Consider the following 26,405-nt stretch of genomic DNA (forward strand, 5'->3'; position numbering starts at 1 on the left):
CCCCACGCAGGCCAGCTCGTCATTGGCGAAAGCGCCCTCGCCCCTCCCCCTGACGTGAGGCTCGCCGAGCGCTGCGGCGGGTCCTTACAGGCCCGGTCTACCTCCCCCCATCCCACCTGCGCCTTCTCGGCCCAGCAGCTCAAAGCCGTGTAGTTTTATTTGAGGGGGCATAATGGGTCTGTACACAATAAATAACACGAATATAGGAACAGTGCCCTAGTCGCGGCTGGAGACGGGGATGGGGCAAGACATCGGCCGAGCCTTTGGCCTGCATCTGGACAGGCGAAAGGCGGGTCCCCCGACCTGGGGCGGCAGGAGGCCTGTGGCTGGGGGCTGAGGCCCGCCCTGCCCTCAGAGCTCCACGCGCGCGTCGCGGTACGCCCGGTCCACGGCCCACTCTGGCTGGGAGTCGGCGCCACCTTCTCGGGCCAGGCGCGCCATCTCCTGCTGGAACAGTGCCTGCCGAGCCCGGCTGGGATCCACATTGATCCAGTTGTTGGCAATCCACTTAGTGCCGCGTGTGACCAGGCAGCCCCCGTGCAGCGAGTAGTCATCCACGTCGCCCACCCAACCTAGAGAGGAGGATGGTGTGAGCAAAGGAGGGGACCAGAGGGACTCTAGGCTGTGCTGACCTGAGCTTGACCTCATAGGGGCCAAGGGCATGGCCAGGGTGGGCCCAGCTGCGCACACATGAAGGGGCAAAGTCTGGCCCCAAGGTCTCCTTGGGGCATGGTATCTCTCTCCAACTAATGCACTGACAAAACTACTGGTCTGAAACCAGCCTTCTTGCTCCTAGTCCTGTCCACAGCCTGAGTCAATGACAGATGTGTCCCCAGCCCCAGTGAGCTGGAAGGCTAGAGCATCACGGAATCCATTACAGACCTCAAGGTAACCCAGGAGGCTACACAGGTGTGTGCCCCTGAAGTCACTGAGGATGGTCTTTGGGAGGCACCAGGGACAGAAGAACATTTGTAGGGGTGCCAGAAACATCCTACCAGGGTGGCTGTCTGGGCTGGGTAGGCTTCCCTCATGGTACCCTTGGCCTGGCCACAGGCCCTCACCTTGTCCATCAGGCAGGTAGTTGTACCAGAAGACTGCTGTGCCCTGCCGGGGCTTGACACGCAGATTCCCCTTGTCACAATGCCTCCGGGTGTCACGGAGATCAACATCATCCTGAATCAGACTCTGTGGGCAGCAGGATGCTGGGGTTCTCAAACTGCCCCCACTGTACGCCCAAGAGCCAGGGCCAGGAAGCCAAAAGTGGCCAGAGGGAAACCAGTCAGAAGTGCCCAGGGGATCACTTAGGCGCATCATCCCAGGTCTAGAGGGGTATATACTATGACTGCCCAAGGCCCTGCCATCCCACCAGAGTAACAGCCTGGTTGGCCCTTACCATTTCATCGTAGGTTCTGTTGTCTGCTACAGGGAAGACAGTCTCGCCCCCACCGGTGACGTTGTTCAAATAAAACAGCACTGTCATGTAGCTGTAAGGCAGGGGGCCTGCTGAGCAGCTGTGGACACTCCCACGGGCTTACCTGTGGGCAGGATAAGCTGCCCAGGTTCCCAAGGGCAAGAGGGGCAGGCTGAGATCAGTAACACTGCACATCAGTGCCAAGATGTCCCTAAGCCAGTCCTTCCTCCCACAAACCCAGTCTCTTTCTATATGTCAGAATGTTTTGTGTGATCACAGGTGCACTTCGCTAAATTGCATGGCTGGCAGGGAAAGGTATGCGAGCAGAAGCAGCACAACCATGCAGGAGGGCTGGTTGAGAGTAGAAAGGGCTGACCCAGAGCAGTCACATGAAGGGAAGAGACCTGCCGACCTGCCTCCCTGCCTCAGCAGGGAAGGGGGACAAAGCTTCAAAGAGAGAAGCTGAAGCCTCCAGCAGTGGAGGAGAATCAAGACCTCCTTGAGGGGAGAGGGGGGCAAAAAAAGCTGGAGACTCAGCCTTGCCCCATGCCTCAGAGCTCTGGGAACAAGTGTTACTACTGTCTGTGGGTACCTTAGTTTGGCCACCCCTTTCCTGCCACTTGGTAAACAAACTGCGGGGAAAGATGGGGTATCCTCAGACGGATGGCCCAGTGCTCCCCTGGCCTGACACCAGGGGTATACCGGTAGGGCAGGGCTGTGTTTATGTCATGGGAATGCCTAGTCTGGGAGTTGAAGGCCACCCCAGGTGGGAGGTACTTGCCGGCAGGAGGTCTCGAAGGGTACAGACTCATTGGCTACCAGCTTGGTATGGGAGCAGATGGTCTCTGGGTACACAGGCCCGCTGTCCACATGGGCATGGTAGTGGCCTCCCTCGCCATACCGCACAACCTGCAGTGGCTCACTGAGCTCCACGATTTCAGGTGACAGGCGGGTGAGGCGTAGCACCCTGGTGGACAGCAGGCATTCAGCTGAGCAGTCCCATGCAAGGTGGTGCCCTAGAGAAGCCAGACCCCGGACCTGCCACCAGCTCTGCCCCTGCCCAACTCCCCTGAAAGCCCCTGACATCAACCCCAGACTAGCCCGGTAGGAGCAGGAAGGGATTACTCATGAGCCCTTCTCCCTGGATGCCAGAGACCACGTTGGGTAGGGAAGATGAGATTTCCACTAAACTGGGAGTGGGGGTCACTCCCTCCAGGAAGGAGGTTGCTTATCTAAAACCCTTGGCTGCTCAAGGGCAGGGGGGCCTGTGGACAGAGATAAGACGTCATTTCTCTAATTAGTGAAAAACAAACATTGCAATCTACTTCTAATCCCAAATGTATATTGTTTGCCCACAATTAGGGTTAATTTGCCTTTGTTAATTGCCTGTCTTTTAATGGGTCCTAATCCCAGTCTAACAAGTAGAACTTAATCCTGAGTTGGCTAACCAAGTCTGTCCCCTTGGCCCCAACCAAGAACTTCTGTGTGGGCCCCACAGGACCTGCTCCTGCTGCGGTGCTCACCTCTGGCGGATGGCACGCATGACGTGGTGGGCACCTTCGCCCTGGTAGAGCCACGTATGGTGGCTGTTCCGCACCAGCTCGCTGGAGGCTGCCTTGTGGTTCCTCATGTACTTGTGGAAGTCTCGAAGGTCCATGTCAGAGAACTCCTGCAGGCTCAGCACTCCTGCATGGGGCGCCATCATCAGTGCCCGCAAACCCATATATGGAGGCCACGGTGGCAGGCTGCACCATCCTATCTACCCCTGGCTTCAGGCACCAAGGGCAGTGCACCTGTCCCCCATCCTGAACTCCTGGGTCAGATGAACCTGGCTTCTGTCACATCAGGCCCTATGAAGACCTAGGGAAGTTCACTTCCTCAGTTAAACCCTGATTTGGTCCCCCAAAGGAAGAAGCCCAACCCCTAGGCACTGGGGTGGCTCAGTCGGTTAAGCATCTGCCTCTAGCTCAGGTCATGATCCCAGGATTTGGGAATCCAGTCCTGCATCAGGCACCCTGCTCAGCGGGGAGTCTGCTTCTCCCTCTCCCTCTGCTGCTCCCCCCCACCCTAGCTCGTTTCTCTCAAATAAATAAATAAACAAACAAACAATAAATAAATAAATCCCAACCCCTACTAGATTGGCCAGAGCAGGATTGCCAAGCGAAGCTTGAATCATATGGCCAAGACCCTAGGCCAAGGACTGCCCCTGGCCCTCCTCCAGCCTGGATCTGAAGCACAGAGTGGCTACTCTCTGGTCCTCTAGAGGGTGAAGAAAGAGTAGTCAGTGCTGGTTTCTACCCAGGGCCTTCCATGTTAGAGATTAATCTGGGGCAGGTCCCAAACCTGAATGGAATATATCTAGCTAGCTAGCCAGTCTTGTCTGCTGGGTTACCATGCTAGCTCAACAAAGAAAGCCAGGCCACTCCCCAAAATGAGAACGCTCTCTCCCTGTTCCTGGCCAACCCACAAAGTAGAAGCTCCACTTTCTTGGAGTTCTGGAAGAATAGCTGGTGTCTGTTCCATTTATAACCTGGCCAACCCAAAGGAGAAACCCATTTTTTTTCTTCTTTTTTTTAGGTAGGCTCCATGCCCCCAGCATGGAGCTCAGCATGGGGCTTGAACTCATGACCCTGAGATCAAGACCTGAGCTGAGATCAAGAGTCAGATGCTTAACCAACAGCCACCCACGCACCTCTAAGGAACAAACTTTCTACTGTTTTGCCCAGATTTCTCTGAGAGTAGGGAACACAAGGCCTGTCAGCTTGTCACCAGCTCTGTACGTAGGGGCAGTAGCAGCATGATGCCCGTCCAGCCACAGGTCTTGGGCAGATCCTTCACTCTAGGTTGACCAGCCACAGGACCATTCTTCCAAGTCCTATTTCACTATTGTACCTTCCCCATCTCATCCAGAGCTGAGTGATTACTACACCTCAGTAACATCCTGGTTGTTATTACCAAAGGAGAGTAGGGTACTTGCATGACAGCTCCCCTACTCAAACCACCCCCAGCAGTTCACAGGACTCTAGGTAGGCAAGAAGAAGGCAAGATCTTAGACTAGAGAGGGTGTCTTCCGGGGGTAGACCCTGTGCCTGGCTGGAGAGAGGTGGATGGAACAGGATGAATGGCCAATCTCAAGCTGACCTCACTGGCCCTCTGCTCCTACTGTACCTACTCTGCCCTCTGCCAGCCAGCAACTCTCTTCCTGTACCCTAGACTCTACCTGTTGAGGTCAAAAGGGCCTCCAAGAACTGCCCTCTAGACTGTCACCAAGGCAAATGTGAGGACTCAGCCACCCAGGAGTGAGAGCAAGGCTGGATCCTTGCCTCCTCATCTCTGGCTACTCTAAAAGTTGGGTATACAGGGGGCAGGAGGCTTCCAGGGACAGAACTGTGGCGAGGTATGAGCTCACCATCACCATCAGGGTCAGCCTTGATCGCAGAGTACATCTCCTGAATGTTCTCTGGAGTCATCCACCGTCCATTTCCCAGGCGAGTCTGGGCCAGGACCTAAAGCACAAGATGGTCCCTCAGTGGAGTGGCCCCAGTGATGAAGAGCCACCAGAGCACAGACAGCTGCCCAGTTCTTGCAGTAAGGGCTAAGGGTTCCGGTGACGGGGTATGGTTGAGGACACAGGACAGAGCCTGAGGTCCCTGAGCTAAAGGGAGGGTAGGCAGAGAGGCCTATAGGCATCTGGGGAGGAGGCTAAGAGACCTGGGATAGCTAAGAGACCTATGGCCAGGCATTCCTGGCCCTGTTGGGACTGTGACCCACTCAGATACTCCAAGTTAGACAGGGGAGGCCAAGGCCTAGGGCTTGCATGCGAACAGGCACCAAGGGGAAGCCTGGCCAGGGCATGATCACTGGGCTTTTCAAGACGACCAGGCTCAGTGGGGCACTCTGTATAGGTAAGGGACTCTACACCCTGCCAAGACCTGTCAGAAGCCTGGTGTGAGGGCCATGTAAAAGCGATATGCAGACTTTTGGCTACCCTAAGACCTGCCACCCCCTCCACCATGATTTTTGTGGGGTCCCCAGCCATGGCAGCAAGGAATCCAGACCACAGATGGCACACCAGGAATTGTGGCAATAATGTCATCACCCCCAGGTGGGTTTCTCCTACCATCTTTTGGGGTTCCCAGGCCAGCAAGGGGCTCTCCAGGGAAGGAAAAGGGGGCCTCTGGGACTGGGTATGCCCCAGCTGATCTGAGATGGCACCTAACTTTTGGGGCCAAGGCTGAGCAGGCCACTAGAAAGACAGTTCTAGACACTCCCACCCTGTGCCTACTCCAGGTCCCCAGATCCCAACCTCACGGAGCTGCAGGCGACCATCACGGTTCTGGTCCAGCAGCCGGAAGAGGTCCAGCTGGCTGACCTGCATTGTGCCCATTGCCTCCTCGTATTCTTCGGTAGGCAGAATCTGGCTGCGCTGTAACCCCTTCATCTGGGCCAGGTGGATGATGAGCCGACATTCCTCATCACTCAGGAAGCCAGGGATTTCTGCCAGAAGAGGAGGTGGGTGAGGCCAAGGACGGAGCCAGGGTGCCGATGCAGCCATTAACTTCCTCTCTGCCGAGTTCCTGGGGTACTCCTGTCCCCTGCTGATCATCATGTCAGGACTTCACACACCCCTTTACCTCTACTCTGGACTCTAACCCCAGGATTGAGTTATCCTGCAAAGGTTGGCCTACATTTGGAACACAGGTTTTTGTCTTTGATGCAACAGCACACATTTCCCAGGGGAGCCCTGAGAAGCTTGCTAGAGCTAAGCTCACCACCTTGGAGTGCGACTGAAGGCCAGAGGGTTGACATCCACTTCTGACTGGGTACGTATTTTAAAGTGGGTGATGGTGACTGGGTTTTTCTTTCATTTTTGCTTTTCAGTATTGATCAAATAAAAACAAAGTGTGAAACATTCAGTGCTGTAGGCCAGTCCTTGCCCTCCACTCTCCTGCACAAGTGGGCGCTGACCATCTGCCTAGGGCTGACCTGCCCAGTGCTGGCACATCTGTCAGTGGGGGTCACTTAGGCTTTTGGCAGATGCTCGGAGAAGATGCCCTAGGTATCCGTGTTTTTTTTTTTGTTTGTTTGTTTATGTTTTTTATTTATTTATGAAAGACACACAGAGAGAGAGGCAGAGACACAGGCAGAGGGAGAAGCAGGCTCCACGCAGGGAGACCGACGTGAGACTTGATCCTGGGACTCCAGGATCACGCCCCGGGCCAAAGGCAGCACTAAACCGCTGAGCCACCCAGGCGTCCCAACCCCCAGGTATCCTCTGCTTTGGGAACAAGTGTACACTAAACGTCATGCCTCTAAGTCCAAGTAAAGGCCAGTCAGGCTTAGGGCTTGGCTCCAGTGGCTGGATGTCCCCACACAGGCTCCATAAGCAGCATGGTCGAGCTGGAAAGTGAGCCTCAGGCCCCAGGAGCCCCAGGCACTCTTAGACAGGAGCATGGCCCTGCATCATTCCCTCATTCCTGGGAGAGAGGACTTCCTCAGTTGGGGAACAAGAAGCCCACCGAGGAAGTGACTGGAGGCAGGGCCCTGCTGCCAGTGACCCCTCAGAACCGCAGAGTGGCCTACCACCTCTCAGGGTTAGACTCCCAGCATTAAGTTCCAGGCACTGCCAAAAGGAAGGAAAATGGCTGCCCAGAGCCAGGAACGGGTTTTAGTGGTTATCACAGATCACACTTAGGTGGCACAGACTCTGTGTCCTGTCCTAAGCATGTCATCAACTCCTTAATCCTTAAATTCACCCTAGAAAGCCAGGCCCCCTCGATTTGCCTTTCTTACCCGAGGCATGCCCAGCACAGAGACATCAGCTACTTGCCTAGGGCCACCCAGGCTGTTGTACTCAAGTCCATGCTCACAACCATATTCAGCTTCCCTGGGTAGATAACTCAGATGTGATGACACTGAGGGCAGGACAAAGGTCCCCACCTAGGCCTGCTTGACCCTCTCCCAACCAAGCAAACCCAGAAAGGGTGTGAGCCATCTCCTGGGGGTAGGGTGGGGGGTCCAGGTGCTCTGGACAATGGGTTAGAACAAACTGCTAATCAACAGTCACCTCCTAGGTAGCTTTAAAAATAAATAAACAAGGAAAGTAAACCAGAAAAAGAAAAAACACAGGCCCAGGTTTCTTCAGTTTATTAAGTGCTGGCAATCCACAGGCCCAAAGGTGCCACCAACCTCTACGCCCCCTACAGAGTGCTAATCCAATGCAAACAGCCCAGGCCAGCACACTGGGGCCTAACCAAATGGTGGGGGGGGGGGGGGGGTCCCAGCACCTGGCTCCTGGGGTGAGGGTACAAACCTATAAAGCCCTCAACCTCAGCCCATGAAGATCAAGGTAGACAAAGCAGGTGATGGATCAAGGGCTGTGGCTGTTAGTGGCACTGGCGGTGCTGTGGGGGGTCAGTGGAGCAGGGGTTCCCTGAGGCCCCACACGGTGCATGCCCATTCCCCAAGCCACGGTGCTGTGCCATGACATTGGCTACACAGAGATGCGGCTGCCCAACTTGCTGGATCATGACACAGCAGCCAAGGCTCTCCAGCAGTCAGTCAGCTGGCTGCCCCTGCTGGCTATGGAGTGCCACTCTGATGCCCGCCTCTTCCTCTGCTCTCTCTTTGCTCCTGTGTGCCTTGACAGGTAGGACGGGGGCTCCTGGGTGACAGCAGAGGGACCTTTCCTCTGCCAGGGCCTGTTCACTAACCATTGCGTTGTACCTCTCAGGGCTGGGTGCTGACAGGGGTAGGGAGGGAAATGAAGATGAAGGATTGTCTTGTCAGGGTGTTCCTGGCACAGGGGAGCAGGTGCCCATGGGACAGAGGAGACATAGGCAGGGGACCATCAATGGTGAGCACCCTTGGTCTGGACCCTCAAAGCATCAAGGGCTCTTGAATGTCAAAGTATGGCTAATGGGTAGGCTGCTTTGGGTCGGAAGCTCCTCTCTAGTGAAGTGTGGAAACTGCTCAAGGGATCCTGGCAAGAGATGGAGCTCATCTGAGGGCCTTTTCTCCCAGAGTTCAGAGATCACAAGGCTGATTCCTCTTCCCCAGCCTAACCTCCTTCATGAATCACAGCTCGTTCAGTTCCTTCTCTGCAGAGTGAGGGACCTTCCCAGAGCCTCAGGGTGACCATGCCAGTAGCACCAAGAATGGGCTCCTTCAGAATCCAATGATCGGGCCTCTGTGCTCTTTGCCAACCCCAGCCCTGGCCAGAAACTGCAGTCTCCTGCAGGTCTTCCAGGACAAGAGGGAGGGCTCTGCTTTCTCCTTCCAAGATGGGGGGTGAAGGCCCTTCGCATACACCCCTCTTTGCTGCACTGGATGTCCTCCCGAGCTGGAGGGGGGAGGTGCGCTGGAAAGCTGGAAAGCAGACAGGCCACAGGAGGACGGGGGTGGAGGGGTGGAGGGGGTGCATTAAGACCTAAGCACTGTTAAGGGACATGCAGGGCTGAGAACTGTTGCTAGGTGACCAGGTGTCGTTGCCCAGCAACCGCAGAGTCCCAGGCTTGCCTCAGTACCAGGAGCGCGAAAGGGGGGGCATCCAGGAAGCCCGGTCCTCCTGAGCGCCCCGTCGCCCCCATCCTTCCCCCCACCTCCGCAGGGTCATAGGCCTCAGGCCAGCTGTAGGGCCCACCATGGCCTGCTACGGCTACCCCTGGCGGGCCATCCTGCACTGCAGCCGCTTCCCTGCTGAACACAGCCTCTGCCTCTGTGGTCTGCGGGGTCTGCGGTCGCTGCTGTTTCCAAGGGCTCCCGCCTGGGCCGCCCACGTGAGTCCCTGCAAGGCCTGGGAGCCGGGGACCCACCCGCAGTGCCCCACCCTCCCGAGCCACTGCCCGCAGGGTCTCGCTGGCAGGGGAGATGAGAAACCGGCCACAGGAGCAGGTCTCAGAAACAGTGAAGGACCGGGGGCCAGTGAGAGGGCCCCCCCTCCCCCGTGCTGGTGGCCCCTCCCCAACTCCTGCCAGCAGAGCCTCACTAGGCCCTCCCCCCACCCCCACCCCCAGTGCTGTGGGCCAGCTGCAGGGACTGTGAGTTAGTTGCAGGACGCCTGCTCCACCAAGCCTGCTCCACCAACGAGGTCCTGGACGTGCTCTGTGCCAGCGACTTTGGTGAGCCCCTAGTGCCCAGCAGCCCTTACACCCACCTTACAAGTGCCTCTGTTCCAGCTCCAAATTCGATGTAAGACAAATGAAAGAGGGGGCACTCAAATGCTTTATCTGGTTAGAGCTACAAAATAAATGCCTTTAATAAACGAGGCATTGCTAAAAACAACACACCCAACAAATCTGCTTAGAAGGGTGACAGCCAAGACTTCAGCTCTTCTCTAGGACTTGATTAAGAGCAGAGCATCAAAGAGTGTGGTTCAGCAGGTGCAGGGAATGAGGGTACTCCTAGAGACCCTGCGCATCACCCCACTCCTCTGATCCCATTCAGCAGTGAAGGTTGGCTCTCCCAATGCAACGGGACATCCTTTCGTCTCTCAGACTGCCACCTGGACTCCGGGCTAGAGGTGCTGAAGACAGGCCCACCGCCTGCTGTACAACTGGCCCCTACTCTGCATCACTGGCTGCAACTGGATGCCATATGCGTGCACAACGTCTTGCGAGGAAGGCATGCTGGGACCTATGTGCTAAGTGGGGAGTGCAGGGACCTTGGTTGCTGGTAACCACAGCCTATGTTTGGAGCCAAGGCCACCAGAATCTGCAACTGGCTGTGCACAGGTGGCACCATCACTAGTGCCCAGAACAGGGGTTAATACAGGCAGAGAGAGCCTGCCTCGGCCTTGGCAGCAGCCACACAAAGCACGCGCTGCCCTGGACACCCATAAAACCCTCTATCTTCTGCCCTTCATGGATATTTGCAGACCAGAGTCCAGAGAAACCCCAGGAAAGGCCCAAGCAGGACAGAAACCCACTTTGGTGGTCACAGCTAAGGGGTCCCTTCCTGCCCAGACACAAAGGAGGCTGGCTCTCTGGCAGCTGTGTGTGCTGGGTACGCAAGACCACCTTTCTGTCCTTCCCAGGCCTGGGATGACAGCCTGGCTAATGCCCACAAGCCCCAGCAGCCCAAGTAGTCTCAGGGCAGGTGCAAAGCCTGTGCTCACCCTGGGCAGGATGCTGCTCATCAAGCCCCACAGACTCCATTTTATCTGTCTGACCTTTACTGAGTCCCTAGTTCCATCACGCTGCAGGCCCATGAAAAGCATAGGGGGTGGGGACAAGTCCGTGCAGAAAACTACAGTAAGCTGCTTACAAATCTGAACTTATATACACACAGAGTTCTTTCCCTATTTCTGGGCCTCCGGTGTTTGTCAAGAACACAGTGGTCTTAAGTAACTGCCTAATTGTTTTCTTGAGTTGACTTGGAAATCCTATGATAAAGCAGTCATGGTTTTAAGATAAATTGTTTTGTGTACCGTATTGTATTACTCATTTACCATAACTAGTTAAGAAAATGGGCTAAAACTCTTTTTGGCCTTCTGGAAGTGCTCCTGCTGCTCTTGAAGGAAAAGCCAGATTAGAGGGCACCTGCCCAGGTGGTGGGAGGTCACTCTGAGCAAGCAGACCAGTGCTGGTCTGACTGAGTGCCCAGTAAATCCCTCCAGCCAGCCAGTCATGACCAGGAGTAGACACGACTCCACCGGCTGCTGGCTACACAGCCAGCACAAATCAGGCCTCCCCTGCACGCAGCTCACCTTTAGGGAAGGGTACAAATGACAAATAAATAGAGAAGACAGTCTCCAGTGATGCTAAGTGCTGAGAAGAAAACCAAGCAGGCTGATGCAAAGGTGTCTGGGAACCTCTGAAGACCAGTCTGAGGTAACGACAGGTCTCTGAGGAGGGGATGTGTGCACAGAGGCCCAATGGAGCAGAAGAGACCCTCTGTGGGAAAAGCCAGGTCTGAGCCTTCTGGTGGAGGGCACATCCAAAGGCCCCAAGGCAGCATGAGCTTGGGGAAAGCAGGAAGTGAATAAGGGGTAGCAGGAGATGAGGGGACCAAAGGAAACTGAGGTGAAGGGGGAATCTTGGGAGACTTTTAAGGAAGGGGGTGGTAAGACTGATCTGTTGTTTAAACACAGAATGGGGATGGGATGGAGGAAGAAGTGAGCCTCATGAAAGGCAGAAATGTCCCCAGAGAGATGACAATGACTCAAAACTGGAACACCTCTCTTCTGAACTGAACAGGACGAAGTCCTCAGCTGACTTCTGATGGTCCAAATCCTTGTGAAATGCCTACCACAGTCAAGCAGGTATAGGGCCAAGCACTCACAGTGGGGCCTGAGTGGCCCAGGTTCCACTTGCCCCAGATCTTTAGGGACAAACTTGGGAAACAGGGAATGTTTCCCAAAGGGAGAGACTGGTTGCATGGGATCTTCCTCATGGAGTGGTGGGGCTCCCTCCCCTGCAGATGTGGGCACTCTGGAATAGAACCCATTCCCCTTGCCCCAGCTTATACCCTGAATACCCACCCCTCAAGCCCAGGCACCCACCCCCCCCCCCCCAAGGCTGAGAGTCACAGGTCTGGAGCCAAGGGCAGCAAGGCAGAGGTGGCAGGGCCCACAGCAGGCCCATTATCCCTGGCCTCCCTGCCTGTATAGGGCGGCAGTAGATGAATAAACAGGAAGCCACAGAAGACCAACACTGCTCCTTCTTGAGGTAAGGCTTCCTTCTTTGGATCCATCCAGCACCACAGCAGTCAGGGGCTGCTCCTCCTCCAACATCCTCTCCCTGTGCTCTCCCTGCCTCACAAGTGAACTGCCTATAATCAGCGATCTTTTCTTCATGTGGCTCACCTTGTTTCACCACGGGGCAAGCCCCAGGAACCCCTGGGTGAAACCTGGCGCACCGTCCACCAGCAGACTCAAAGTCAATGTAAACGTTTGAGAGAAAATGGGAGCCACAGCTGGAGGCTCTTGCTGCAGCCACCCAATTCTCCCAGCCATGAGCTTTGTAATTTGTACACAGACCCATCTGACGGCTTAACCAGACCTGTTTACCTCATGTCACATCTCTCCTGCGGCCTGTAATTTGCAGGGTTTGGGTTTCTCATTCTCTGCTCTGCAGGACTTTGATGCAACAGCTACATGTTAGGGGGTGAAGGGGACAGTGATGGCCTCATAACCTTTAACCTAACATATATCTGAATTAAGTGCATACAGGTCCCCAGAAAACTGAGAGCACAACCTCTTTAGACAGGTCTGTTCATGGCCATGTAGCAATAAAAGGGTGAGTGCTGTTCCCTTTGCCTGTATCACCCTTTCCTGACAGCCACCTGGCTTGATCCCATAGCTCCTAGAGGTCTTTACTTAAATATCTTTCACAGGGACGCCTACCTTGGTCACCCTGTTGAGAGTTTCAACCACAGTTGAAATTCTATCTTATTTGTCTGCAATCACTTATCACCATCTGACATGCTATACACATTTGTTTGTTTATTGTCTGCCTCCTTATTCGAATGTCAGCTTTAGGTGTGTGTGTGTGTGTGTGTTGGTGGTGTTTTGTTTTTATTTTTCCTATTTTGTTCAAAGCTGTCTTCCCAGCACTTAAAATAGTGCATGGCACAGACTTCAACCTTATGCAGTAGTAATAATAATAGTAACAATATTTTAGAGCCCCTCCCACAACAGGACCAAAATAACTATTTCTCCTTGCACCGCATGCACGTGAAATCATTCTCATAGGTCTAGCCATAATCCTCAACCAGGGCCCTCTGCCCCAGGGGTGATAGCATGTGCTCAGATGCTCTAATTTGGTCCCCAGTCCTCTCCTTAAAGCCCCTAACCCACACAATCCCCCAGCAGGCAGGAACAGCCCAAGGTCTGCAGGTAAGTGTGTCACTGAAATTAGGTATCCAGGGCTGGGTGGGCAAACCTATCCTGGGCAAGGTCATGGGTCTGGGGAACTCCACCTTGCTGACTCTGGTAGTCTTTGAAGGACTTCAGAGTCTTCTGAGCTGGCATGTTGGCTACAGAGTACAGGCTCTAGCAGCAGGCTGCTTGGGTTCTAATCCTAGCTTTGCCAGGGTACTAGCTGTAGGAGTCTGGCCAAGCAACTACAGGTCTCTGTGCCTCACTTTCTCACTGAGGAACCTGAGGGTGGGATTACAGAGGGGTTGTAAGAATGAATTGAAATGATCATATGAAGCCTAGCACATAACCAGAGCTCAGAAAATGTGAGCTTATGATGCTGGTTTCAAACGAGGTCACACTCCATGGAAGGTTTTGCCTACTTATGGCTGAACACAACTCCATCCTAAGAACCCCAGAGTGCTGGTAGCTAAGGCTGGTGCTCCAGTGGGCCAGGTCTGGGGACGCCAGTTTATCTGCATTGGACACCTCACCAGTCCACAGGGCCCACCTCGACAGTGAGATTCCTCCTGAGGCACTGTGATCAGCTCGGACGTGGTCATCGGTCTCTCCCACCCTCCCCCAATTCCAGAATGTGACAGAATTAATGATGGCAGGCAGTGTCCAGAGGTGGTTTTCAATGAAGTGTTTAGACAACTGCCTCACGGTCATAAGGCCCAGCCCTGTAATGGAAGATACGCTGCAGAGTAGGAGTCGGAGAGGAGAGTGTGGAAAGGTCGTCCTGTCACCCTATTATGGAGGTGGGGGGTGGTAATTCACTTGGGGAAACCTTTGGGTAGAAAAAGAGCTACTTTGAAGCAGCCATTTTCAAAACAGAAGTCACGTGGCCAACATGAGCCTCCAGGCGCCCCCAAACCGCAGCCCCTGGCCCCTCCCGGGAGTGCCCGGCGGACTTACCGAAGAGCAGCGGCTTGAGGCTGAGGGTTCGGATGAAGTGATCCCTGTCGGCGACCAGCTGGACCTTACGCTCGTGCCCCACCTAAGGGAAGGGAGCACCGCGGGCAGCTCGGGCCCCAGGCCGCGCCGCCCGAGCGGGGGACGGGCGCCCGGGCCCGCAGCGCGACGAGCCGGGGCTGCGCGCGGGGCAGACGCAGGGAGGAGCCAGGAGGTCGTGGGCTGTCGGCCGGGAGGGCCTGGGGCGCGGCGAGGCGCGGCGAGGCGAGGGTCCTCACCTTGATGCCCTCGAGCCGGGTGAGGGGACCCAGGGTTGGCGCGGGCCCGGGGCCCTGGGCGCGGCGCTGGGGCCCGGGGTCGCTGCTCTCGTCGCCGTTGCTGTAGTGCACGAAGAGCAGCAACGCCAGCACGTTGCCCAGGTACAGGTGCACGAACACCATCAGCACCAGGAAGTAGGCGCGCGAGCAGATGCCGCGGGGCTTGCACAACGGCCGGACGGGTGCGTCCTCGCAGTCGCCCAGCGCGGCCGCAGCCCCGGTCCGCTCGTGTCCAGGCGGCGCCCACTGCGGACTCACGGCCTCGGGCCTCGGGGCCGCCGCCGCCGCCGCCGCCATGGCGCCCAGGTCGCGCGCACGCCCAGGGGAGGGGCCGCGGGGATGCCCGCGCCGCGCCGTCGCCTGGACAACCGCCGCGGAGACGGCGCGCGCCGCGGTCTCTAGGAGACGGTGCCTGGGGATGCTGCGTCCGCCCGCGCCCGCCCCCGCGCCCGCCCCCGCGCCCGCCCCCGCCCCCGCGCCGCGCTCCGTCTCCCTTGCGCCCTGGACCCCGGGCCACTCTGCAATTTCTCTTCCCGGGCCGGTTACTGTCAGGAGGAGACGCACGTCCCCCAGGGCAGAAGCCGGCCGCGCCTCCTCCCCTCAATGTAGATGCTGACAAGTGCAGTAGAAACACCATTAGTAGTTTCTCCGTCCCCTGGTTAAGATGCACTTCCCTCTTCTCGAAAAAGTATGATCTGCGTTTTCTCGCTGCCGGGAGTGGGGTGGCAGTGACGCGGCAGTGCCAAGAGATGACTCAACAATGCGGCGGTTTGGGGTTGCCGCGGAGGCCGACGACCGCACACGTGATGGTGTAGGACCCGCAGCTTTCGGCACTGTCGCTCGCCAGCGTAGAAGGCCAGGACTGGAGCGGCCCGGGGGGCTCAGCGGTTTAGCGCCGCCTTCGGCCCGGGGCCTGATCCTGAACCACGTTCAGCCCACGTCCGGCTCCCTGCATGGAGCCTGCTTCTCCCTCTGCCTGTGTCTCTTGCCTCTCTCTCTACCTCTCTCTCTCTCTCTCTCTGTTTCTCATGAATAAATAAATAGGTCAGTGCACCTCACAAGGAGGCCTACAGGAGTCAGACCTTAAGAAGACGCTGCCTGGGACGCCTGGGTGGCTCAGCAGTTGAGCGTCTGCCTTCGACTCAGGGCATGATCCTGGGGTCCAGGATGGAGTCCCGCGTCCGGCTCATTGCGGGGAGCCTGCTTCTCCCTTTGCCTATGTCTCTGCCTCTGTGTCTCTCATGAATAAATAAAATCTTAAAAAAAAAAAAAAAGCAGCTGCCTGATGTGCAGGGTTGCATACAGTCCTGGACAGTGGGATCCAGGCTGGAGTGATCAGAGAGGGCTTCCTGGAGGAGCTCTGGCATCAGGAACCTCAAGCCCTTAACAATAACCTGCAAGACATGGAAGCAAGTGCTCTGGTGCTTAGGCACACAGGAACATTTCTTGCTTCAAAGCTGGCACAGGTGAAAAGGGAGAGAGGCACTGTTCTATTAGGAAGGGACTATTCTATAATTGAGATACCATTGCCTCAGAGGAAAAGTAGACAAGATTGGGCCCGTTCAGGATGGTGTCCCCTCAGATTACCACCAGGTATGGAGGTGGGAGGACATACCAGTGGCCAAGTGCCAAGCCCTGGGCATTTTCATGCTCCCAGCTCTTCTAGTGCTAGATTATCCTCAGAGCTGCATGTGCTCCAGGGCAGAAGCCAACCCCTCCAGGTGTACATGCAGACAAGAGCAGCACCACTGAGGCAGGTCTCACTAGTGGTTTCCCTTTACCTTAACATGTCTCTCTCCCATTCTCTTCCAAGAAAGTGGAGTCTGCATTTTCTGGTCTCCCCAATAGAGCAGGCGAGGGGATCCAAAGGCAAGCCCATCTCCTTCTCTCAGAGGTTCTGCACACAATCACAGGTTTCACCAGTGCTCAAGCACGTTGGCACATCCAATCATCCAGCTACCCTCAGGGACCATCTTGTCAATCTCCTTAGGATACTACAGAGAAACATTGCCCAACCAAAGGAGACATTCTGGACATTTCTAAGGGAGAAGTGGAGGTGGTGGTAATGGGAATTGTTATGGTTCAGCCAAAGGTGGGATGCTGACCAAACACCATCAGTGATCCAGCATTCTGCTTCAGATGGAGTGGAACTGACAGCTCTGCAGGTAATCAGGCGAGCCTGGACTCTGTGCATGGAGGTAAAGATAGAGAGGCAGCAAGGACCTGGCCCCTGCTCCTTGAAATGAATTCTAAAACACATACATAACATACAAACACAGAATGATCACAAAAGAGGGCAGCCCAGGTGGCTCAGTGGTATATCGCCGCCTTCAGTCCGGGGTGTGATCCTGGAGACCCACGTCGGGCTCCCTGTGTGGAGCCTGCTTCTCCCTCTGCCTGTGTCTCTGCCTCTCTCTCTCTCGGTCTCGAATAAATAAAATCTTAAAAAAAAAAAAAAAAGAGAATGTTCACAAAAGGAATGTTCCTGATTCAAATGGAAAAAAATTCTATTACCTGCTTAGGAGCGTCCAAATTTCCTGCAGCTTGTCCTTAATCCACTCGAGTTAGGTCAGAAGTCTCACACTTCCAAGTGCATAGCACAATCAAAGCAAGTAAATTAAATCAAAGTAAATTGTCCCTGGATTGTATTACTTTCCTAAATGTCTTTATTTTTTTTAATCTCCTAAGTTCTTTAATGTGAAAAACACCAACCCACCAAGCCACAGTTTTACCAAGGATGAAGGTTGAGACCCATTTCCTCTTTAGCCTTTTAATATTTATAATTAGATCACCACAAAATCCTCATATTCCTTATTTTTCTGAATCCCTTTCTCCCATATTCCTATCTATTGTATCCAAGTTGCTTATGCCCACGGCCATGCACCATTCCTTCCCTAACCATCACTAGACAACAGAAGGCAAGACTGTCGGGGCACTAGGGGTGAAGGGGGTGGGCGGGTGTGCTCATTGTCTAGTTCTGCTCCACCTGCTGTTAGTTGTGGGAATTTCAAACCACATCATAAACTGGAACTTGGCTTTTTAAAACCTATGGCCCTTTTGCCACCTAAGGGCCATAAGGTTTCTTTTTTTAAAGTAGGCTCCACACTCAATATGGGGCTTGAACTCATGACCTGGAGATGAAGAGTCCCATGCTCTACCAACTGAGCCAGCCAGGCACCCCATTTTTAAATTTATTGTTTTTTTTTTTTAAAGTAAAAGGGCCGTAAGATTTGTCACCCTCAGGCTGGCTCACCTCACAGGGAAGTCCCACCTCAACTGCTGATGTAGTCACATCTGGGCCTTGGGCTAAACAGTGTTCCAATCTCTATTACAAAAATTGGACATTTCCAGTTTTTTTTAAAGAGATTTTATTTATTCATGAGAGACACAGAGAGAAAGGCAGAGACATAGGCAGAGGGAGAAGCAGGCTGCCTGTGGGGAAACTGGGGGACTTGATCCCGGGACTCCAGGATCACACCCTGAGCAAAAGACAGATGCTCAACTGCTGAGCCACCCAGGTGTCCCGTATTTCCAGTTTTTAACAGCAAATATTTGTTTTACTAGCAGTGACCTTGGGCAAATTACTTCCTATTTTGTGTACTGTGACTGTCTTGTAGGGACTTAAAACTGGGCTAACAAGCCAAGATCAAATAGCTGTCCTCAGTACCCAAAATAGGGCCCAGTATAGGGACACTACTCTGATTGTTGCACAAACCCTTGGAGACTACGTGGAAAATCCCTCCTCTAGACTTTGCTAGAATGTGTTATCTTCTCTTGTTCGTGGTTTTTATTTTTATTTTTTTTATTTTTATTTTTAATTTTTATTTATTTATGTATGATAGTCACAGAGAGAGAGAGAGGCAGAGACACAGGCAGAGGGAGAAGCAGGCTCCATGCACTGGGAGCCCGATGTGGGACTCGATCCCGGGTCTCCAGGATCGCGCCCTGGGCCAAAGGCAGGAGCCAAACCGCTGCGCCACCCAGGGATCCCTCTTGTTCATGGTTTTTAAAAAAGATTTTATTCATTCATGAGACACACAGAGAGAGGCAGAGACATAGGCAGAGGGAGAAGCAGGCTCCTCTCAGAAAGCCCGATGTGGGACTCGATCCCTGAACTCCAGGATCAGGCCCTGAGCCAAAAGCAGAGCTTAACTGCTGAGCCATCCAGGCATCCCTCTTGCTCATTTTTAAGATCCCCAAGGGTATGGTGCCAAGGCCATGATCAACAGGAGTGACCCTTCACCCTGGGCCTTGCTGCCTCAGTGAACACACTCACTAGTGACCAATTCCATCTGTGCTCATGTTCTGGAGGCCCTGAGAGGGTAGTGTCCATAGACCCTTTGCATACCACTGTATGCCCAGGTGCCATGCATGGGGCTTGGCACACCAGAGGGCCAAGGATGAGCAGCTGTGGAGTTCAGACTGGTAGTATCTAGGGCCTCTTTCACCTTGCTGGCCCCAGACATACTTCCCAGAGCTTTAAAGCCTTCACTCCTGAGCGATCACTGAAGTTGCTGCCACCACAAATGTGGACCCCCTCAATCAGAACCCAAACTCCCTTGGGACGCCTGGGTGGCTCAGCGGTTAAGCACGTCTGCCTTCTGCTCAGGGTGTGATCCTGGAGTTGGGGGATCAAGTCCCATGTCGGGCTCCCTATGGAGCCTGATTCTCCCTGTCTGTGTCTCTCTGCCTCTCATGAATAAATAAAATCTAAAAAAAGAAAAAAAAAGAAAAAAAAGAACCCAAACTCCCATTTCCTGTCCTCAATCCTTGGGATTAAACTCTATACACTCAGGCTTCTGTCTAGAGTCCTATCCTTGTAACTCCAGAGCCCCTCTGAAGCCACCCCCCCACACTAGGCGTTCACATCTGCTTTGGAAGGACCCAGGGGGGATTTATTCCGCCACTATCTCAGGATCTATTTGTGGTGGGGGGAATGGTTACGCCGTGCAACCCAGGGAGGGAGAGGAAAGCAAAAACTGCCAGGATATTCCACTTCCCTCCGCAGGTGCCCTCAGAAAGCCAAAGAAAGGCAGAACAGAGGGTCTCAGTGGGACCTTCACAGCTCTCTAGAGGAGGGGGCTGATCACCAGGAAGGCCCTCATTTGGTACTCACCGGCCAGAATCCCTTGGGGTGTAGGCTCAGGGGGTAATTTGGAAGAAAGACTCTACGCAACTTTATAATCAGAAACTTTATTTTGAATAAACCACTCAACATTGAGCAGATGACGTTGCCTCAACTTTTTCTTTGAAGAAAACAAAGATATATGGTAAATTCATGAAAACATTGTGCCTTCCTTTATCTTCTATCCTTTGTAGGGCAGAAACCTCTGCCTGACCTTTCCCATCTTCCTGATGATGCTGGCGAAGGATAGCCACGGGGGCACAAAAGGTTCTCCACAGGTCAAGGGCTGCAGGCCACAGTCTGGGCACAGAACCTCCTACAGCTCCAGTGCTCGGGGCCACAGCTGGGAACAAGTGCACTATGTGGTAGCTATGCAGTCCAAAAAATGCCCAGGGATGCCCAGGGTGTGACTTAAGGCGCAGAGCTGCACCGCCTCTGCCATGGTGGTGACACTGAAAGGAGTAGATAGAGAGGTAAAGGCTCCAGATGCCAGGATCCTCCTTCACTGAGCTCCCTGCTGTTCCATTCACTGCACTCCTAACTTGTTCTCCCACTCCACTCCACAGTCCCTCCCTTGCAGATGACAGGAAGAGACAAAACCTGGGTGGTGGGGTGGAGGCAGGGAGCCTGCAGCCAGCTGTGTACCCCACAACCCCAAGAATCACAGCTGTCCTGTGTCTTCAAGAGTGATTCAGTTTATAGCTAACAGGGTACCCAGGAAATTGCTGACTGAGGTGAAAATGTCTGAACATCAAAGAATTTCCGACATAATATTCACAAGACCTCCCAAACAACTCTTTCAGGAGGTCAAGGAGGCCCTACTGGGTACAGACAGCTCTGCTAGCCTCAGAATGGAGGCAATGAACAAAGCCACAAAAGCCCCAATAATCACAGATATAACTTTTAAAAGGCCCACAGGACCAGGTTCAGAACAGGCAGGATATCACCAAACTACTTGTTTCTTTGCACTCAACTATGCAAAACCTGGCCCTCTCCCCTGGTCAGCCCTTCTAGCATAGTAGCTGGGACCACAGACCAAGGACCCTCCTGGCCTCAGACTCCCAGACCCCAGAGATGATGTCCTCCAACAGCTAGAGCCAGGCAGGGGCAAGAGCACCCAGCCCCCAGAGCAACCACAGAACACATTCCAGATAACATGAAAACTACTTGTGCAAACAAGGCCCCTGAGCCAAGAAGACCTGTGCCCTTGGGAGGGCCATGCTGAACTTTGACCCTGAAGTTCACCAGAGAACAGTGTAGCAGGACCATGTTAGGTATGGATAGGTGTGTGTGTGAACCTAGTTAGTTACATCACTGGAACACTGGCACAAAAGCAGGGACCAAGGTAAAACAAATTTATTTTGGGAAATAATTCCCTTTAAAAGTAGATCTCTATTTTTAGGAGACAAAAGAAAACACTGCTGAACTCATGTCCCCTGGTCTGGAGGGCCACAAACCTACATATGCTCTGCCATGGGCTCTGGTCTCAGTAGCCAGACCTGGGTAAACCTGAAAGAAAGATGAGCCCACAGACACACAGTGCCATCGGACACAACACCACTTTGTGACAAGGCCCTTTTCTGTATTACATCCTCACTTCAAGGTAAGGCAGATGCACCTGATCACAAATGGCTCCCAAAGAACCAGGCAGAAAGCATGTTGCGATTCCCTGTGCTCCATGCCCATTACACAGGCCAACTCAGTTCCCTACTGTCTGCTACCCACACTCTTCCCTTGAGACACCAGCTGCAGCCAAACACATGAGAGTCTGGAAAACAGAGACCACCACCCTGGGCCCTCTTGCAGGAGACATTCTGAGGCAGGGTGGGCAGGCAGCATATGTTACATTCTAAGTAAAATAGCTAGAGGGTAAAACACTCCAATGCCAATTTATTTTTAAAAAGGGTTCTGTGTAAGTCTATGGTTTGCCTTTTTTTTTTTTTGTAGAATTATACAACCTTTGAAAATTACATAAGTTGTAATGATCTAATACTATTAATAGTCATTCAGAAAAAACTTTCCCTCCCTCCCAACAACCATCCAGGGGGAATTAAAGGCCCTGAAAAGAGGCCAACTCAACATGGCCTCTACCCTGGTAGAAACAAAAAGCGAAAAGATGAGAAGAAAACAGAAATGGACTAAGAGGTGTGTGGCCAGTGTCTGTCAGGAGTGGGGCCCTGGCTGTTGCCTGAGGTGGTGAAAGGCAGAGCCTGCAGCATGCAGTTCAGCAGCCGGGAGGCCTCGCAGCCACATCGTCCTCACTCCAGCACGTCCAAGTCCCAATCTAGGTGTCATGGAAATCCTTCAGCAGGGTTCTCCTCCGTTGCTCTGCTATATGCATCTGGTTCTCTAAGTCCTGCACCAGGGAAGCAAGATGGTGCTTGCATGACCCAGTCCCCAAGAGCATGGAGCGGCCACAGCCACACCCACGACATCAGGGGCTTCGAGGGATCAGAGGCACTGCCCTTCCCACCCTTCTCCACAGCAGCTTCCAGTCCACATGCTCATAACGACCCTGTCCTCTGTTCACATGCCAGTCCTCCCTGGCCTGCAACAGAGGGACCAAGAAGGGGGCAAGCACTTACCCCTCTGTCATAGCTGTCTGCACGCTCCACTTTCCATGACAGGTTTTCGATCTCAGCCTCCAGCTGAGCCTGCTGGTATTCAAACTGTATGGGCAGAGCAGGAGGGTCAAAAGGAGAGGGGCTGCAGCCGGGGCAGGGCCTGCAGATGGGAGGGGCAGACGCAGCACCTCAGGCTCGCATGAGCTACAGACAACCCTGAGACTGTCCTAAGAGAGCAGTGCTAGTTCCTGGAGCCAGAGCCAGAACCCAATCAAAAGGCATCTTGAAGAGTACAGTCACTTGGGGGTACAGCCAAACTCACCCCCCAAAAAAGGTGAAAAATTTCAGCCACTGAAGACAATATTCCTAACATACAGTGAAATAGTTGCTGTGAAAACTAGTCAGAGAGTATATTCACAGACCTGGTATTCACTGAATATTTCATTTGTTCAGCCCTTTTGAAAATCAAGTCTTAAAAATATTCAAACCACTTGACTTAGTAATTGTACATCCATTGTACAATTATACACAAAATGTTTCTCAATATCTTATTTATAATAATGCAAAAGAGAAACAATGAATGCCCCAGCTGATGGTATAACCATATAATGAAATACTTATGTACTTTTTAAAAATGGTATTTACTAGGGAGCCCGGGTGGCTCAGCGGTTTAGCACCGCCTTCAGCCCAGGGCCTGATCCTGGAGACCTAGGATAGAGTCCCACGTCAGGCTCCCTGCATGGAGCCTGCTTCTCCCTCTGCCTGTGCCTCTGCCTCTCTCTCTCTGTGTCTCTCATGAATAAATAAATAAATCCTTTTTTTTTTTTTAAAAAAGGTATTTACTAATCTGGTAAATAAGGACCACTGCAACAATAAAAGAATATCATGCATATAATTAACATTAAACATAGGAATAATGTTAAAAGGCAGAAAAATGCTAACAGTGGCCATGTCTTTCTGGTGAGGTTATGGATGATGTCAATGTTTTTCTTTGTTCTTCAACATTTAAACAATAATATGAATTACTTTATAATCAGGGCCAACAGCCCATATCTAAGATAAAGAATTAAACAAAGATGTTAAAAAGTCCACTAAAATTTAGGAATGCATATGCTGGGTCCCTCCAAAACCACGGGTGCTGGACTTCTAAGTGGCCACAGAGCTTTTTAACCAGTCGCCCTATAACTATGGCCATTCAGGGGCTTTGGTCTATCTGCCTTAATATTAAACAAATGCCAGGCTCTGAGGTGTATTTTAGAGATGCTTAGAAGGGAACTTTTTTTCTTTTCTTTTCTTTTTTTTTTTTTTTAAAGAGAGAGAGCTCACATGAGCAGGGCTCGATTTCACGACCCTGAGACCATGACCTGAGCCAAAATTAAGAGCCACTCATTTCAGCCCCAGGAGAACTGAACTTTTAAAACTGATAGTTTTGTTCTGGCCTCCCAATAACCAGGGTCTGGTCCCCACTCTCCTGGGAAGTGCTGGGAGACAAGGCTACCTCTGAAGCTAAGAGGGCAGAGAGGAGGATTGCTTGGCCTTACCAGCTTCTTCCTGGGTCCAGACTCCATGTAGTACGCATATGGATAAGTGTACTGCAGGGTGTATCGGCACTACAATAGAAGAGAGAAGGCACCTGCACGAGTGAACCTAACCTGAACACATCTCAGGTGGCTTTTGCAATTCTTACCCAACCATGCAAGTTAGCCTGGCTCTATAGGTATAGGCTCAAAAGAGATGAGGCCACGCCCCAGGATGAATTGAGGGACAAGATGGGAAAAGCTGAAACATAAATGGTCACAGAACACCCACAGTTCCTTTTTCAAACTCATTTATTACCAGCACCTGCCTCAATGGCTCTTCCCTCAAGTTGGACATCAGAGTCCATACATCTATCTCAATACTTGTCCAAAGACAATCTTAGTTTCTCCTGAGTGAGGCATGGATGGGACAAAAGAAGAAAAGGGCTCTAGATTTCCCTGCAGTTCCTTCCCTGAGGTAGTGGAATAGTTTTCTTGGAAATCCCCTGGCAGCCAGCAGCAGACTGGGTCCTCAGTGGTCACAGCCCAGGGAAATACAAACCTCGAAGCAGAAGCATGCAGAGCCACACAAAGTGTTGTGTTCTCTTGCCCCCTATAGTGCCTCCCATCCTCAGATATCTGGGCCTATCAGGGCCAGGGACCAGAGGAGTGACATGGTACAAACCTTAGCCAAGAGCTTGGCAGCATTCTGTAGGTACTGCCAGTCGATCCATGTCCCCAGATTATTCATGACCCTCTCCTGAATCTTCTCATGTATCCGCTGGTATGTCTGTGCCTCCAGCTGCAAGCTCTTGTTGTGGTTTTCCCACTACAGGGTACAGAGAAGGAGCACAAGTCCAGACAGAAGTTCAGAATAGACACCTTGGTTGGCACAGCATGGCCACAGCTTCATCTAACTTATGGGGACTGTATGTCCTTGAGAGTGCAGGAGGACTTTTTCTTTTTAAAATATTTATTTGAGAGATCCCTGGGTGGCGCAGCGGTTTGACACCTGCCTTTGGCCCAGGGCGAGATCCTGGAGACCCGGGATCGAATCCCACATCGGGCTCCCGGTGCATGGAGCCTGCTTCTCCCTCTGCCTGTGTCTCTGCCTCTCTCTCTCTCTCTCTCTCTCTCTCTCTCTCTCTATCATAAATAAATAAATTTAAAAAAAATAAAAAAAATAAAATATTTATTTGAGACAGAGAGAGCAAGAGAGCGTGCGAGGCGGAGAGAGAGAGAGAAGCAGACTCCCTCTTGAGCGTGGAGCCTGACGTAGGCCCATCCCAGGACTCTTGAGATCATGACCCGAGCTGAAATCACAAGTCGGCCACCCAATGGACTGAGCCACTCAGACTCAGTCCCCCAGGACGGGGGAGACTTCCTCAGCCCACACTACTAACCCTGTCCTGAGCAGCTGCTTGCCTGCCAGATCACTCTACCATCTAAGGCAATAGGGCTTCAGCCCTGAGGACTAAACAAAGTTAGGTACCCACTGGTCTATTGTGTGTGAGATGCCAGGGTGGCTCAGTGGTTGAGCGTCTGCCTTTGGCTCAGGGCGTGATCCCGGGGTCTGAGATCGAGTCCCACATCGGGCTCCTTGTGGGAAGCCTGCTTCTCCCTCTGCCTATGTCTCTGCCTTTCTCTGTCTCTCATGAATAAACAAAATCTTAAAGAAAAGAAACCAAATGTGCTGTACTCTGTGGGCTTCTGAAAGGTCTTCCTGAGAGGAACTGCCCTCTAAATCTGATTAAGATGGTACCCAATGGAAAAAGACTATCTGATGGCCCCCTCATTGTCCTTCAACCCACCATTCAAAGAGCTTTGTTGGTCGTGGCTTGCCCTGTAGAACCCAAAAGCCACATTTATGGAAGCATCACTCAGGTCCACTGCAGAATCCACTTTTCCTGACTTCTGTTGTGTACATACTGGCACACTAGTCTGGGACTTCTACCTCAGCAGGCCAGCTGGAAGAAGCCCATCCCTGAGGAGCAGCTGCAGGAAAAGATGCCTACCCTCTCAAAGTAGAACAAGTACTTCTTGAGGGCCTCCCTGGCCTGGGCTTGCTGGCTCTGGTTGACAATGTCGGGGTTCTCCTTGTACCGACTGCACTCATAGTACTCGCTGCCATGGGTCTTCCAATCTCCTAGACACATCCAGCAAAAGTCTGCAAAGAATAGAGAAAGAGAAATTTATACCCACAAGATAAGCCCACATTCCTCCAAAGGCAAAGCAGTGGGACAGACAGATCCTGTGAAAGGGGAGTGAAGTGGGGTTGTCACTTGACCAGAACGCTTAATTTAAGAGTGTCTCTTTTCAGAAGGAATGTGCACCTCATCCCTTTGTCCCTGTAGCCTTTCCTTGCCAATATGAACAATAGCCAGCGGGAATTCTCAGTTCCATGAGCTTGGTACCTTTTCAACCCAACACAGACAGATGCTGACCGTATCAGGCTGCTGGTCAATGCCATTGAGAGAAGCAGACACCTGTCCAATGAGGCCCATCTGGTTGTCCAAAACACGTCTGCCCTCCTGACTACCTCCTACCCTCAAGACATCTGTCCTAAGAAGATTTTGTACATGAAGCTGAGAATAAAGGCTTTCCCCTATTTTGTCATTTTTTAATTTAAAAAAATTTTGTCATTTTTTTTAAAAGAACACATCTATAAAATCAACTGCTACCAAGAGTTCCTACTCAAA

At 52.8% G+C, this 26,405-nt stretch overlaps 2 protein-coding genes across 4 annotated transcripts in view; both read right to left on the reverse strand.

Moving 5' to 3' along the window:
• Nucleotides 1–139: 139 nt before the first annotated feature.
• Nucleotides 140–14,805, reverse strand: P4HTM (prolyl 4-hydroxylase, transmembrane). Its single transcript, XM_055343271.1, has 9 exons — nt 14,462–14,805; nt 14,187–14,268; nt 5,718–5,908; nt 4,821–4,917; nt 2,935–3,097; nt 2,193–2,378; nt 1,394–1,484; nt 1,062–1,185; nt 140–572 (listed from the first exon to the last, which is right to left on the reverse strand). The coding sequence occupies exons 1-9, from the start codon at nt 14,795–14,797 to the stop codon at nt 352–354; spliced, it is 1,491 nt and encodes a 496-aa protein (XP_055199246.1). The 5' UTR covers nt 14,798–14,805; the 3' UTR covers nt 140–351.
• A 6,160-nt stretch (nt 14,806–20,965) lies between these two features.
• The window catches only part of ARIH2 (ariadne RBR E3 ubiquitin protein ligase 2), a 52,952-nt gene continuing 47,512 nt past the window's right edge, over nt 20,966–26,405 (reverse strand). For all 3 annotated transcript variants that reach the window (XM_055343110.1, XM_055343111.1, XM_055343112.1), the window contains 5 exons: nt 25,722–25,873; nt 24,392–24,535; nt 23,731–23,799; nt 22,211–22,294; nt 20,966–21,981 (listed from right to left, as the gene is read on the reverse strand). In XM_055343110.1, coding sequence (XP_055199085.1) covers nt 21,910–21,981; nt 22,211–22,294; nt 23,731–23,799; nt 24,392–24,535; nt 25,722–25,873 — 521 coding nt within the window. In that variant the 3' untranslated portion in view covers nt 20,966–21,909. The remainder of the gene's footprint in view (nt 21,982–22,210; nt 22,295–23,730; nt 23,800–24,391; nt 24,536–25,721; nt 25,874–26,405) is intronic.

This window comes from Nyctereutes procyonoides, unplaced genomic scaffold, assembly GCF_905146905.1.
Source record: "Nyctereutes procyonoides isolate TBG_1078 unplaced genomic scaffold, NYPRO_anot_genome, whole genome shotgun sequence".
In the NCBI taxonomy this organism is placed as follows: domain Eukaryota; kingdom Metazoa; phylum Chordata; class Mammalia; order Carnivora; family Canidae; genus Nyctereutes; species Nyctereutes procyonoides.

Excerpts from the sequence above, each read along its gene's own strand:
- P4HTM (XM_055343271.1), bottom strand. The coding sequence starts at position 14,797 with ATGGCGGCGGCGGCGGCGGCGGCCCCGAGGCCCGAGGCCGTGAGTCCG. Across the intron at positions 14,269-14,461 it reads CCCGGCTCGAGGGCATCAAG|GTGGGGCACGAGCGTAAGGT; the intron begins GTGAGGACCCTC and ends CCCTTCCCTTAG. Across the intron at positions 2,379-2,934 it reads ATGCGTGCCATCCGCCAGAG|GGTGCTACGCCTCACCCGCC; the intron begins GTGAGCACCGCA and ends GCTGTCCACCAG.